At 36.2% G+C, this 16,597-nt stretch overlaps 2 protein-coding genes across 3 annotated transcripts in view; both read left to right on the forward strand.

Moving 5' to 3' along the window:
* Nucleotides 1–2,948, forward strand: part of LOC107680780 (nesprin-3-like) — a 34,898-nt gene extending 31,950 nt beyond the window's left edge. For both annotated transcript variants that reach the window (XM_016476825.1, XM_016476827.1), the window contains one exon: nt 2,234–2,948. In XM_016476825.1, the coding sequence (XP_016332311.1) occupies nt 2,234–2,425 (192 nt within the window). In that variant the 3' untranslated portion in view covers nt 2,426–2,948. The remainder of the gene's footprint in view (nt 1–2,233) is intronic.
* A 10,569-nt stretch (nt 2,949–13,517) lies between these two features.
* Nucleotides 13,518–16,597, forward strand: part of clmna (calmin a) — a 25,482-nt gene continuing 22,402 nt past the window's right edge. The window contains exon 1 of the mRNA XM_016476831.1: nt 13,518–13,937. Within this exon, the coding sequence (XP_016332317.1) occupies nt 13,853–13,937 (85 nt within the window). The 5' untranslated portion in view covers nt 13,518–13,852. The remainder of the gene's footprint in view (nt 13,938–16,597) is intronic.

Raw genomic sequence — 16,597 nt, forward strand, 5'->3', positions numbered from 1 at the left:
TATATAATAGATGTGTGTGTGTGTGTGTAAAACGTTTGTCATTGTTATTTAACTGGCCGTTCCAGAACATATTTTTGTTATGTCTCAGTCGTGGAAACCGTCATTATCTTCTGCTGTCTTAGTGACAGGATGTGACAGCATCATGCAGGATGAAAATATACACTCTGCACACACACTTCAGTTGTCTCCATCACTGACCAAATACAATCATCTAATTGTGAAGATGACACTTCAGTTGTCAATGAGGTAATTTTTCTGTAACTGTAATTACAGGCTGTTCACAGAATCTATAATTATTTGTTGTGATCAAATATATTGTCCTGTTGTATGATTATCAAGCAAGAGCAATATGATTGTTGATGTGTATCTGTAAGAACAGTCTATCGTTCTATAAAGTACACCAGGCCTGAGCACCGCTGTAATTACTTTTCAGTATAATTATATTGTCCTGAAAAGAGGCTGACAAAAGAAGTGTGGAAAGAAATTCAGCTTTTCATCCACCCACATTTCCTCCTCCTCACTTTCTCGTACTTCTGCACTGTCTCTCAAACACCCAGAGAGAAAGAGTTCCCATGTTCCTCAGCTTTGATACAGTTAAATAGAAAGGGTTGTATAAAGTTCAGTTATCTCACAGCCCGGCGCTCAGAGCGATGGCGGTTGTTGAGCAGCTGAGGGTGGACATTCACTCCCACAGTTCTACAGGAGCTTGAAAAACATCCTTATTTTTTCAGGTATTCATTTGTCTGTGTGAATTTGTTTTTCGGCATCCAGTGAGTCATGAAAAAATGACTTGATCATAGTGGGGTTTTTTTATCAGTCGTATAATGCTAATGAATGAGAGATGGGTGTTGTGTTGCTGCATTAAGTCACAAGCCAGGATCTATATTCTTGTCAAAGAGTTTTCTTTTTTTGCAATGTCATGATTTGGAGGAATTATATGAGATTTATATGGAATTTTTCTGCCCTTTTATCATCCACCAGAAGAAAATTATAAGCTTAGAAAAGTAAAAAAAATTCTCTATGTTCTTGTTGGCAATTTAAAATTACTTTTAAAACTCAGAGAAGCACCTCTATACTCAGAATTTGAGCTTATTGTGTGTACATATTATTTTTGTAATAAATCTAGTGAGTCATCTACCTTGGCAACAAAGACTTTAGAAATACTAAGACGGTTCACCCATATAACCATGAGTGGGATAAATAGCAACGCTTAATATTGTGGAATAAATCCCGTCTTCTAAATAAAAGCGCCATTCAACAATTGTAAAAGTCATTGCGTTACTGCAGGTCCAGTCGTGTCCTGAGATGAGTGCTTAGGACTACACATGCACATTGGCTGGGCCAACCTGAAATTTACGCATTTTAGTGCTATTTGAGGACAAGAAACAATATTAATGGACAGTTCCTGTCAGATTTTATTGCTGATTTTAAATGTTATTTAAACATGTATGAGTTTAGCCAGCAGTTTTTGAGATTTCCCCACTCAAGTAGATAGGAGTTGGCCTTGCATGCCCAAAATAGCTGCTTGGAGGCAACTGCAAATATGTCCAAGTGAACTGACTTTCCTTAAAGAGACTTTGACAACACTAAGCACAAAAACTTTTTAAAATAACATTTAAAAAATCCTTTTAGAATAAGATAAACCCAGAATGAATTGCAACAAGTACCCCCTGAGATATTGTTAATATTGAGATAAGTTAATATTTCAATAATTTAACAACAAATTTGCATGTTCACGGTTCTTCTCAGATGTCGGTTAATGTTCACATGGCATACAATTAAATGTTTTATATACAGTATATATATATGTGTGTGTGTAAAATATTTACCTTTTGTAGTGTTTAGTGTTGATTTTGTTTTAGTTTAAAATGATTGATTTTATTATAAGCTTTTCATCAATCACTTGTTTCAGATCTATAACTTGCGTGATTTTATTATATTTTCGGATTTTGCATGAAGAATAATGTATACTGACAGTGATGAGCAATGACCAAAGTAATTTAGTTTCAGTTGGATTTAGTGATTTGCTGCAGCAAAGTTGAGCAGTGACTGCAGTGAAACTAGCGTGATTTAAACTGTTGGACACTTGTAGTTGAGTAGAAACACCTACAGTGTTAGCGTGCAACAGCACAGCTATTTGGTGACCTCCAGAGTGAACGATCCTGTAGAAACTCAAGGTTTTGTAGTAGAGCCAATCAACATGTGACAGCATCTGTGGTTGTGTGTGTTGCAGGCGAACAGTGGTCTCGGCTTCCTGTACCGTGTATGTCGCGTGGCTCTTCCTCTCCAGCTCCTGTTGTTGGCCATGCTGCTGCTGGCCTTCCTGCTGCCCATGATGGACGAGGGCACCAGCTGTTCACTATCCAACAACTTCGCCCGCTCCTTCAACATCATGCTCCGCTACGATGGACCTCCGCCCACTTAAGCGCCAACAGCAGCTTTTTAAAAAATACGGCAATCTGCGCTTGTGTTTATATAACAAATACTTAAATTTTTTATAATTGTTCCGTTAATGTTTGAAGTCATTTTATTCTTGGTTCTCAGCTGGTCTCGCTCCACCGTACACCCACCGGTGGACCCAGCAGATCAGAAAGCGTGTGTGTGTGTGAGAGAGAGTGAAAGTGAGTGGGTGGATGGATGGCATAGACACTCACAGCCTGCTCGACATGATTCAAGCTGTTCATTTCTCTACAGGCGTTTGGAGAAGCCAGTGCAGCTTTTACAAAGAGCAAAACTCCCTTAAAGACATCTACTCAGGATCCATCGCAAGTCCCTCATATTTTTATGTTCGTTCTGTTGTTGCTAGTTACTAAAGTGATAGTTCACCAAAAAGAGATGTTCTGCCATCATTTACTCAACCTCATGTTGTTCCAAACATGTTTGATTCACTTTCTTATGTGTAACACATTTTTTTGTTCATACAATGAAAGTCAATGGGGTCCAGTGTTGTTTTGGACCCCACTGGCATTCATCGTATGAATAAAAACAATAAAAATATCTTAGTTGAAGACATGAGGGTGAGTAAATGATGACAGAATTTTAATTTTTGGCTGAGCTATTCCTATAAATAATTTTAATACTGTGGTATGTCTTATGTTTAAACGGAATTGTGCATGTTTTTATTCATACCACTTTAAAATCTTTTGTTTGTTGTTTTACTCAGGCCTCTCAAAAACTAAACTGTTTGATGATAGGATATAACTTGTCACTGTGTTGCGGGTATTTATTCTGATGTCATAGATAAGACTATCATCTAAAAGTTTTGAAACTATAAGTTCAGTTTGAAATGTTCTTCATATATTGGAGAGTTTTAGAAGTGGAAAAGGTCAAAATCAACACAGACATTCCTGTATCACTCCATAGCAAAGGTGCTGTGCACATGCGATCATAGAATAGAGAGCTTTCTTTCAACGTTTTTTGGAAGTCGTGATTGCAGAATGACATTGTTGAGCTTTAAGACTGAGTTTTGGCATTGGTTTGCCTCTGATTGTTGTTATAGGTTATTGTGTTTTGCAGGCATAGATTATGAAGTAAAAGTATCCCTGTTTGGGGAGAATGTCCTTTTTTTGAACAGAATGTTGGATGGAACTCGGTGACATTATTGGTCTGTTTTTGTTTTCTTTCCTTTTTTTGAAAGCAGTGTCTCAGCTGGGATTTCTAAGGGCCCAAAACCATCAGAGGTTGAGTTCAGTTATTCTTTCAGGACTGCTTCAAGGTCATGGTTTGATGAAAGGAATGGCTTGATTTATTTTTTGTCCAGAACAATGGCTTCTCTCACAAACGCTCTGTCTTTCAGAGCTGGCAAAAAGTCAAATCCCTCTTTGAACGTATCCTTGAGCTTTATGTTTGCAGTGTTAGACATTTTATTTAGAGGCTAATTGCATGGCTTTACAGATTTGAGTAGTATTACACACACAATGCACTGAACTGCTTTTATCCTGTAGCAAAATGCCCTTTTCAAATTGTATTCAGACCTCTCTACATATCTCTCCTATGTTAAAACTGCAATTTCTGTTGACATGTGATCTAATGTTAAATGCATTAATAATAGTGCATGGTCAGAAAGAGACTTGACAGAAAATATGCTGCATTTTCTAAAAGAAACTGTAATGTTGAAGCTCGTGATATCAGTTTATTGCACTGCTTTATTGTTTGTATTTAAAGGAAAAATGTACCCAAAAATGAAAATTTGCTAAAAATGTACATGAGTTTGTTTCTTCATCGAAACGGATTTGGAGAGATTTAGCATTACATCACTTGCTCACCAATGAATCCCCTGCAGTGAATGGGTGCCGTCAGAATGAGAGTCCAAACAGCTGATAAAAACATCACAATAATCCATGAGTAATGCTCACGACTCCAGTCCATCAAGCACGTGATGTATGTGATGTAATGCTACATTTCTCTAATTCTGTTCTGATCTAGAAACCTATCTACATCTTGTAAGGCCTGAGGGTAAGTACATTTTCAGCAAATATATATTTTTGGGTGAACTATTTCTTTAAACTCTTTTTATGTCAATGCAAACCCTTTAATGATCTGTACTGGTTTCATCAATGATACTGTATGTTCCATTAGGCTGCAAATGCTAGACTGTACAAAATTCTGTTAAATGGTTCAGCTGTATTATAAGATCACCGTATATAGCTAGTTTACAGCACTGTGTGCATGGGCGAGTTTTCTCATTAGATATCTTTGATTTGGGAAGAAAATTCTGGAAATTATTTTCAAAGACAGCAAAAAAAAATTTTGAATGAAAGCATGTAGGAATTATAGCGAGACTTCAAATGCATGAAGGGTTGTAAGACAATGTATTAACAAAAAAGGTTAAAGATTTCTTTTATTATCATATTTTGGATGAAACTCATAATGTATCTGTAAACCGATAAATGTGTATATATATATATATATACACAGTATGAAGCATATAACCAGTATTTTTGTATTTTACTCCAGGCAATAAACATGCAGTGCATTTTCAGTACTGTTTGTGTTTCTTTTGTTGCTATGGACTTGAGATTGAATAGATAACTGTGTGACTCAATATCAAGATTTCCATTCTGAAAGCCAGTGATCCTCTTTTAGCAGGAAACGTATCTGTTTGTCTGCATTAAGCATTAAACCAAAGCTGAACTGGTCTGACAAGATGTGCAATGATAATGAAACAAAACCAGTGTGCAGGAGTGAATAAACCTGCAATAGAGCACAGCTAGGTCTTCCCTATCAATAGGGGCCATGGAAGGTCAAAAGGTCGGCCTGAGGTTACTATACAAATGATTTGATTTGCTTCAGATTGTTGGAAAGGAGATGCCATAGGAAGGTTTTTACATTTGATCATTTCACATTTTAGGACCAGACTAACTATGGTTAAGGAAATAAGCTTTTGGGTGTTTATTTGCATAGATTTGTCATTTCTTGGTTGCCTTAGCAACAAAGCATGTGGTACTCTTGTCACTTCAGATTCGTTTTTTCGTTTCATTTAGGACACCAGCTAAAGGAAAACTAGACCTAATCGAAGGATACTGCACAGCACTGTCAGAACAGCTATTTGAGTCACTATCAGACTGCACAGATATGTTTTGGTTAAATATTGGTCATAGCGGAGTGCTTTTATTGACATAGTCGCTATGTAGTCACGTGGTTGTTTGTCTTTGAGGTGTGTATGTGAACTCTTGCCTATTTGGCACAAAGGAAAGGAGATGCCATAGGAAGGTTTTTACATTTGATCAGTTCACGTTTTAGGACCAGACTAACTATGGTTAAGGAAATAAGCTTTTGGGTGTTTATTTGCATAGATTTGTCATTTCGTGGTTGCCTTAGCAACAAAGCATGTGGTACTCTTGTCACTTCAGATTCGTTTTTTCGTTTCATTTAGGACACCAGCTAAAGGAAAACTAGACCTAATCGAAGGATACTGCACAGCACTGTCAGAACAGCTATTTGAGTCACTATCAGACTGCACAGATATGTTTTGGTTAAATATTGGTCATAGCGGAGTGCTTTTATTGACATAGTCGCTATGTAGTCACGTGGTTGTTTGTCTTTGAGGTGTGTATGTGAACTCTTGCCTATTTGGCACAAAGATATGATAGTATATGACTTTAAAGGTAAAGCACACTTGCATGACCTAATTTATTCAAATGCGATTCCTGCGAGTGGGAAGGAGTTGGATTTTTCCTACAAGCTCACCCACATGCGCAGCAGCAGATTTTACACTGCCGTTTCCTTCCTGCTTCGCAATGGGCAGATATTTCTCTGGTGTGGAAATGCCATGTGTCATATCAATGCAATGCAAATCATGTTTGTTTGCTGATGCCTAGAAATTCTGGAGGAGGGATCCAGGTTGTGGTATGATGTACATTAGCCATTCAGGTGAAAGTAATGGGGTTTGAATAATACAGTGATCATTAGCATTCACGTCCTTGTAGAACCCGTAATTACAACTTGTGAGCTGGGAGTTTTCTGAAAGCTACAACTTTGAGCGCCTGACCACTTCTGATTCATTATCCGCTATGTTTAGGCATTGATAGTGCGATAGTTCCGAGTCCAAGGGTGTGAGCAGCTCCAAGTAGAACGTCACGTGTTGTCATCTCGAAATCACAGGAATTACGTCATGGCGTGAACGCAGCATTTTACCCAAGTTAAACTTCACCTTTACACACTAACACATTAACCAAAAACCAATAAAAAAATACCCTTTATCTGCAAAACAAGACTTTGCATGTATTAAACTTTTTTAAAGGAATTTACACCAGTTATTACTTTTAACTAAAATCGGTTTTATTTTAGTATCATTAAGATTACGTTTTTATTCATATTTTGAATTAGTTTTCATTTTTGTATTTTTTGTTTTCATTTCAATTTCAGTTTGGTTAAAGTTTTTGAAAGTTTTATTAGTTATATATATTATAGTTATATAGTATATTGTTATACTATATATAGGTTTTATTTGTTTTATTTCATTTGAGTTATTTCAGTACAAGGCAACAAGTTCAGTACAAGAAATGTTGCTGAAATATAATACGTTTCTTTTTTCAGTTTCATTTCATTTTATTTAAAGTACTGAAAATGCGTTTAATGGTTTTAGGTTTAGTTTTAGTTCTGGTAAACTGTAATAATCCAGACTAAAATGATAACTAAAATTAAGTTTAAAACGTTTTTGTTAAATAAAGTTGAAATAAAATAAATTAGATGAAAATGTTATTAAAAAAAAAAAAAATCTAACATTTCTAAAATAAAATTATGGAAATATTTCAAAATGACAAAGTGCATAACAAAATTACTCAACATTTTAACTAAATGAAAACTGAAAAATCTAAGCAAAATATTACTAAATACTGTAATGGTGTATAAATAATACTAAAATACCACTGCTTTACACAAATAACACTGATCCTGTATTTGTTCAGTCTGTTTTTAATAAGTAATTCATAATCTGGACCCACAAATATTGACCATGTTCACTGAATAAAGAAAGATTAATGGAACGGAACGGAAATCGGCACTTTTTGGTAATAGAATTATCTTGGCAGAAGAGATTTCTGAGATGAAGCTGTAGTCTCACTACTAGCCGGATGTGCTCTATCGTGTAGCATAATCACATCTAGCCACTTAACTTTTGACTTGAGTACAAGTTACACATTTGCTGGCTTAAGTGGGATATGAAAAACACACCAAGAGCTCCATGGTCACATGATAAACTGCTGTTGTTAATGTGCCGGACATGACTCACATTGCTAAAGACTGCAGTTTTCTTGTTGGCTTAATAATGTGTCAAAGTCTGGACAATTTTTAACCTTGTGTGAAGGAAAGTTTGTGACTATAAAAGTCAAGCAGCAATATCACTTGAGCAAACTGGATGACTTTTTGTAGCCCTGTCATTGTTAATTAATCAGTACGCATAACAAATAGGTTCATGTCATTGTGCACCTGGTCTGTTAAAACAGCAGCTGAAGAAAGATTTTATTACACTGGCTGGCCAGTACCACTGCAGTAAATATTTAATTTTGTGGCATGTTGCCATAGCAACCAAGGTTCCCATGTCATGGGTGCTTTCCACTGGGAAAGTCTTGTAAATACAAATTGACCAAAAATTAAAACTCTTTAAAAGAACTTCATTTCAATATCTATCTATCTATCTATCTATCTATCTATCTATCTATCTATCTATCTATCTATCTGTCTATACACTGTTTTTGGAGTCTATATTTTTTGTTTTTGAAAGAAGTATTTTATGCTCACCAAGGCTGCATTTATTACTGGCAATACAATTTAAAATTAATATTTTAAAATATTATTACAATATTACAATTTAAAATAACTCATTTCTGTTTTAATATATTTGTAAAAATAATTTATTCCTGTGATGGCCAAAGCTAAATTTTCAGCCGCCATTATTCTAGTCTTCTGTCTCACATGATCCTTCAGAAATATAATATTTTAACATTTCTTATTATTATCGGTGCTGAAAACCGTTGTGCTGCTTAGTATTTTTATGGAAACTCTAAGATATTTTTTTCCAGGATTCTTTGATGAAGGAAAAGAACAGCATTTTTTTTTTTATATATAGAAATCTTTTGTTGTTTTTGAACAATTTAATGCATCCTTGCTGAAAAAAAGCAATAATTTCCTTTATTAAAAAAATATATAAAAAAAAAAGCTATTTAAAAAAAAATATATATTATTCAATATTTTAAAGAGTATTTTAATATTATAACATAAGACTTGTTAACATTATCTGTGAAAAACATTTAACATATGCCTGTATATTAAATCTTTCAGCTCCTGTCACAGCCATTTAAACCCAGTAAACATTACCAGAAGGTCATCCACCTGGAACCATAGTCTCAAGTCTTAAATGGTGCTGTAGACAAATTACAAATTAATTACTACACATATTTTTGTAATTAAGTTTTAATATAGAGCTGTAATAAAAATATAACTTTAATGAATGTGTTTTTAAACACTCCAGAATGCCTTCCAGTGTAAGTACTTTACCGTAAACATGATTTTTATTGGCTTTTACAAAATGAGAGACGAGTCTAAATGATTTTCTGTCATTACTTTTAGGTTAATATCTACTAGCTAAGCACCCAGTCATGATATAAAATACCAGTTTTGCATATGTTATTATAACAGCTGTAAAACTGAATATTGAGTTCACTGTAGTAATTAGATATGGCCAAGTGTGCATTATTTAGACATTATTCACCAAGGGTTGAGCATGTAATAACATCTCCTATCATAAGCTGTTTATTGCAGCTACTGCAGTTGAATATTCTGTATGCCAGCAATGGCATATCATGAGAAGCTGCGTTCTTCAGAGCAGCGCAGGCTGGGTTCATCGGCGGTGACTGCAAACGGTTCGGCTGACTGACCTGATAATGGAATGATCCTTTTAATTAAAGCCCGCTAAACCCAGCGCTTCATGATGCCTTTGTAGTGGTCAGTGTTTTGAAAACCACTAAGGTAAGGTTCGCATCACAAAACCTGGTTAAATGTTCCCACTGACCTTCAACTTCGGATCAAACGCCAGATACGGTGATGTGATGTCACAGAATCATATGCACAGAGATGATATAATGCCATCAGAATGTCATGATGAATGGATCGAGTATTGTGTTTCGTTAGTGTTCATTTGCCCACCGCTCTTCAACTGTGACATCGTTGTAGCCTCCTCCTCCATGTTTCTCAGAGGACAGATGGTTGGCACCAGTATGTTGGCAGCATTAGCAGGGCACTTGTTCTGTAAATCAGTGCCACTGCTGCAACTAGTGGCATCACATCAGTGCCTCGGGTCAATGCACAAGATACACAAAACAGCTGTGGCCCACATCAAAATAAGGTGAGTGTCAAGTCTAGAGGCAGAATTTCTGCCTAAATTAAAGGGGTCATATGATGCGATTTCAAGTTTTCCTTTCTCTTTGGAGTGTTACAAGCTGATTGTGCATAGATAAGATCCCTGAAGTTGCAAAGACTAAAGTCTCAATAATGTACAGTATTTGAAAAATAATGTGTTTTTTGAACATTAAAGCATGTCAACATATTCTGTTACACCAAATACACAAAATAATGATCTTTAAAAAAGCATAATATGACTCCTTTAAATATAGATTCAGTTGGTGTCATTATTAATCAAATTCCAAAGCTCAATGACTCCCTTGAGGTTTTAGAATGATTGTTTCCAATATTTATCAATAATGCATATTTTAATTTTGCAATATTGACTGGAAATCCAAAGGCTGAAACAACACACTCTCATGGCAGTTCATAACTATTTTATGTTTTGGCAAATTGGTGGCTAATTCGTATAATCCTATTTGTGTGTTTTTGTACAATTTACCCATCCTTGCTGGAACTCTGTGCGGTCGTCACGGCCTTTTAAAACGCACAACATATTAAAGCGTCTTTGGTGTTTCCATTTTTTTCTAAAAAACAAAAACCGGAAATCGAAGGGTTATGACGTAATTGGCTGGCGACAATGACACTATCTACATGCTCTGTGTCACTAGTTAAAATTGCTTATTTCTCTGGATTTAAACATTCTTCGAAACATTAATAATGTATGGATAATGTAAGTACACAAGTCAGCAAAATATATAGCACTGTTCTAGTGGTGTTTGGATATTTTAATTAAAAAAAAATCGTACATATTGTGCCTTTAATACAGCCATGCTTATCTTCAGTTCATAGCCCCTATTTCAATCTCTCATGGTTTTCCTTTAGATTGCCTGTCTGCAACAGCAGGATCATACCTACTATGAAGCCCTCAGGCTGCTGTAACTGAACCTGAGTCTCAACATGGCTTGTGGTGAACTGCACAGCATTCTTGTGTGGTTATTACAGGGTAGAAGTATTAGCAGATAAGGAAATGTATTTGAAACACAAACAAGTGGTATTATCCCAAGGTCCTAAGGAATTCAAACAATATTATTTGCTTGTTCGGTATAATGTGCTTCATTGCGTGTCTTTCAAAACTGCTACTATTCGACTATAGACATGCGTTGTAGGCAAATCAATGTAAATATCTCAAACAGATCAGCAATTTCCAGAAAGCATGCACAGTCCCGGATAGTGTTGTACATTTAACCCAACAGTCTTACCCACTATTCAGCATTGCATTATAAGAGTAGAATGCTATAAGGACAAAGATCTATGGATGAAATATTTTGTTCCAGCTTCTGTTTGTGGGCGGTTTTTACTTCTCATCTTCTTCCCTGTTACACAACAGCCGCCTCTGCCTGGAACAGAGGGTGGGTGAACACTGGTCTGGTGCCCATCGATCTTTATGAATATTCTGCATAACTGACCCTTGCAGACATGTCTCATCATAATCACTGCAATGCAAAAACAACAGCGCTGTTACACCTCTTGCTCTCTGTCACCTCTTGTTCTCACTGCTGTGTGTGTGCACTTGGATGGGTTAAATGCAGAGCACAAATTCAGAGGATGGGACACTTGGCTACACGTCACATCACGTCATGTTGTTAGCAGCACTGCATTGCTCCTCTTCAGGAAATCCCTGTTAATAGGCTATATTATAATGGCTTGCTTTGGGACCAAATATCAGGATGTTGTAGTCAACTGACTGCACACCTTATTACTACAATACATTTTCTAAAGGAAGCCCAATATGATCTAATGTATACTAAAAACACAAAGCACCTTATATATTGTGCACTTGCTTTTACTTTGCATTGTAAAAAATCTCCTATTACTGAACTAAAGAAACATTCATTGTGAAACATCAGGCTACAATGATTATGTATAATCATAATTATTATAGATGTGAAGTTTTGCAAACAATAATTTTGTAAACTACACAGTGATGAGCAAAACCAATGTGATGTGTTTTCCATTAAGGGCTACTGATAAAAGTTTGACGGCTTGTGAGACTTTAAAAAGAAAATGTTTGCTGATTTAGTGAAGATATATCAGTAATCTCGTGTTCACTCATGTTCCTGGAGGATTAAATTCCATCAAGAGCAAAAACAGGCGGATCAAGATCAAACCTACAGTAGTTTAAGCTGCTGTGCTGCTCTGCACCAGTTTACTATTGTTTAATCGATAACCTTTACCACAACTATTCTTGTTTCTTATCAGATTGACTTGTGCAGTGTTTGTTGGTTTCATTAGAAAAGCTCTGCAGGAGTGGTCACGAAAATAGATGGTTGTCCATTACAGCTCACTTTAAACGACCAGTCGGATATGTGCTCGCGGGATGGGGGGTGGGTATGTGATTTGCACATCACATGAAGCAGATTTAGCTCGGTCATTGTGTAAAACGTGCAGAGAAGCCACATATGAACGACTGTGTCCTTCACATTTACACAACCCATATGCCGCACAACACCGCATACAGACACGATTCCTCCAAGACGTCTTTCGTCAGTGATAAAGAGCGAGAGAGACCAGTTGTTGGAAAGTCTGATTCATTTTAGTGAACCGATTCGCTCGAACGGTCGGTTCAAATGAACAGAATCTCATGGCTGATTCACCTGTTCTATTGAGTCTTCACTCAAAATAGCCTCAAAAAGTCATGAAGGTTTTGATTCTGTGAGTCACAATATTAAGATATTAAATCTTAATTATGAGTTTGCGATTCTCATAATGGCTTAGGATCTCATAATAGGCTAATGAGATATTAATATACACCTAACATATTTTACTTGTTTTGATAACAGGTTTTAGAATTACGTGATGTAGGAACTTTGATTCAAAGTGAATATTTATCAGTAGCCTAAGTGTAGGCTACATTTCATTGGGTGCTGCTTTTTAGAAGTTTCTAGAAGAAGACATGGAGCCAGTTAATGCTTATTATTAACAATTTAATGGAGAATTCTTTTTTACAGTGTAATGCCCATATACCCTACACTGATAATTTTGGGGTTTTTAATTTACTTACATATTTCTTTTCAGAATGTTATTTTGTATGTTAGTTAATATTGTCCTTAATAAAAAATAAAAAGGAGACCGAGAAGATGGAAGCACATATAAAGCTGGAAATACTTTAAAAGTTAAAATAATATGACATGCAAATATTATTATTAACTTCAGGGTTATTATGAGACCATTTCTAACTATCATAAAATCTTAAGTCATCATTATGAGAATTATTAACTCATAATTACAAAAAAATGTCCTTAATATGATAACATACTCATAACTACGAAAAAGCTTTGAAAAAGCATATCTTAAAAATATGTCAGTGCCATTTTTCTGCATTTGTCTATGCACCCCAGTAATGTTTTTTTTTCTAAGGCACGTTTATAAAAACTACTTAAATGATTTAATTGAATTAAGGCCTAATCCTGACTTAATCTAAACCCTGTCTGTGAAACCAGGCCAATGAGAATTAATAGGTAAATCATATACTATCATTTAATAACTTAAACCGGCTTCCATAAGTCGCAACTGAGTTTTACCTTTGCTTTGCCAATCGATTCGACTGAAAAAGAATCAGTTAAAATCAATGATTCGTTCACGAATCAAACGAGAGAGAGAGACAGCCCCGTCATCAGAATAGCAGAGGTAGTGTGGGCGTGCACAGAGAATCCTGCAAACATTAACCAGGTGGTTTTTCCTCGCACATTTCGCTCTCATTTTCCTCCTCCAAGCTACGCTGGAGAGACTTTTCTGTGCGTCACGAGGAATCAAAGTAACTTTACTGGAGCAATGCGGGAGCCGACCACCAGCATCTCTTCGGATCGGATCTAGACCCCTGAAACCCCCACAAACTCCACTCATGGCCACCGCCTGGCCACCCGCCACATAGAGCACTTTATAAGAGAGAAATCGACCGACATCACGGGACGGGAGCTTCATAAAACGAGCGACTATCTGTTTGATCCAGATGGCGGGACACGAATGGGATGATTGGTTTGAACGGGAGGAATTGATCGGGCAGATCAGCGACATCCGAGTGCAGAATCTGCAAGGTAAGAGTGCTGGAGGCATGGGATGGGTAAAAGAGGATAAATATTTCATGAGCACTAACATTTGTATAGGAAGTAACTGGAGTCGATTCAATGTCTCCATTAACGTTTCGCTATAAAGAAACGATACATTTACATTTAACAATGTACCGGCCGGCGAGGTATAACAGTGTTGCGCTTTAGTGTTCCATTATGGCAAGCCATTTTAACATGCGTTCATTAAATTTTTTTGTTACTCGTATCTCTTTTCTAAGTAACAATCATTTGTGCAACAGTGACTATTAGCCTATATATTCAGTAACTGTTCAGTATTTACATACAAGGAATTGGTCATGATAGTGAAACAGTGAGATGAACTAGTTTATGTAATTTTTTTCTTAAATAAGTTTAGTTTTGGGTTGTTTACATAGACAGCGATTTACATTTATATTCATTTTCTATGACAGCTGGTGATTTCTAGTAACACTAGCAACAGAAGCCATTGCCAATGCAACGGAGTTGGCATGTTTAGATTTTTTGAGCATCTCACCATGAGTTTTGAGTTTTTGCGATGACTTGTTAATATTTTAATATACCGAAACCTATTTGACTTTGAATTAGGACAGATATTAGTCAACTTTTGTTCAGGCAACCCATCAACTAGTCAGTATTTGAGCACAGACTTTAGATACTAGTGAGATGCTACTGGATAATTTACTATTAATAAATAAGTTTATACAATAAGTACAATTAACATAGATACTAGTTAGTTTTAAGAAATAAATGTTACAGCAGCTTGCCATAAGTGTACTTCTATTCAGTACTTTGTATGAGTAGTAACTTGAGGCTGATGGTTATAACCCTGTAATTTTGAGAGTTCGAACAACTGTTAAAAACCTAAATTGTTTGTTGTGAGTCACTGGAATATCAGTCTTTTTAATTTTCATAAACAACTTTTTAGAGAAGGGAAGCAACAGTTATCTGAATATATACTGCATGTATTCACCTGCAAAGCAGCATCTGGCCCGCTTGTTTGACGCATAAAGAAGAATAAATCATTACCCTGGAAAGAACTGATTTAATGAGCAGGAGTTTTACACATCACTGATTGTGCATGTTCTCGGCTTTGCCATCAATTACTTTAATGTGCACTGTTAATCGCTGCTCAGTGTTGGCTGGTGGCATTTCAGGGCTGTTTTTATGTGTTTAGTATTGCAGGTTGCATGACTAAAAACATGTCAAGTGGGGAAAGAATGAACATTAGGGCCTGTAAAGTAGCTCTCTGATGAACTTTCAGATTGAATGGAAGCCCTCTGCTCCTGTGGCCTAGTGCTGTTCACTGAAAAAATAAGGATTTAGGTTGTAATGTGGCCTGTATAGGCTGTATAGGTTTTAGTGGCAGAGAAATTACTGAAGAATATAAAAGAAGCACTGCAGAAGACAGATGCTGGAAGCCGATTCTCTTCATTGAAAGAGCAATACCCTCTGCATTGGACCACTGGAATTTCAGTGCAGTGTTCCCACAGTCAGGCCTTTGAGTGCTTTCCAGATAATTGGGATGCAGACTCATCTCAGTGCATGTCTGCCATAGGTTTGTTTTGAAAAGGAGGCAAAGTTCATATCACACATTCACACACGCGCTCCTTACCTCATGTTATTGAGGATTATTTTGAGATCTGTTCATCATGATATGCAAGTGAAACAAATATTCTTCCTTTATTCTACTAGTTGATACCTTTATCAAAAAAGGTATGATATGTATGATATGTAAATGGAACATACAAACAGATGTTCCATCTGTAAATGGAACATATAAACAGGCTACATATGTTTTTATAGATTACGGTTATGATTATTGTCATCATATTTTGCAAATTATGAAACTGAAAACTTCTTATTTGTCAGCAAATAGAAAAAAAGTAAGGTTTAAGAGTTGGTTAGATAACAAACATGCATTATATTGTCCCTAATTTAAATTTTCAAATTTTTAATAAACCAGTTGCCATTTAGCAGTTGCTCCAGCATAAAAAGTAAAATTGTTGTTATATTGGCCATAACAAACTGTTGATTATCGGTTATCATTATTGGCCCAGAACCTCATTCCTTCAAAGTTGTAAATAAAACAAAGATTATTGGAGTATGTTTTCAAGAAAATACTATTTCAGTCTGTCTACTTCAAAATTTCATGTTTAATGTTACTTGCTATTTTTCTGAGTGAAAATTGTTTATAAATCATCATATTTTTTTTTAGTGTAGACTGAATAAAGCAGGAAAAACCAAAGCGTATGCTTCTAATGGCGCTTTTCCACTGCGTGGTACGACTCGGCTCGGCACGGCTCAGTACGGTACGGCACGGAACGGCTCGGCTCGGTTTGCGTTTCCACGGCAGTTTAGTACCACTTTAGAGTAGGCGGGATTATTCACATGTCGTTATAGTTGCGCCGCCTCTACTGCCGCGACTCCTGAAAAACTTTTTAATTCCGCGTCGCCCCATCAAGCTCTCGCTGGATCCACTCCTCTGCTATCAACGAGAGGAACGTCTGTATTTCATCAACAGACAGCGAAACAGCCACTTTTTGGTTGTTAAAAAAAGTTGCGCTCATTCAAAACAGTTGCGTTCGATCCTTCGCTAGCTGTGCTGATTTAAATCTAGCGGTTCTTTTGTGTTTGTGTCGCAAGTTCAG

Source organism: Sinocyclocheilus anshuiensis, unplaced genomic scaffold (assembly GCF_001515605.1).
Source record: "Sinocyclocheilus anshuiensis isolate Anshui unplaced genomic scaffold, SAMN03320099.WGS_v1.1 scaffold869, whole genome shotgun sequence".
In the NCBI taxonomy this organism is placed as follows: domain Eukaryota; kingdom Metazoa; phylum Chordata; class Actinopteri; order Cypriniformes; family Cyprinidae; genus Sinocyclocheilus; species Sinocyclocheilus anshuiensis.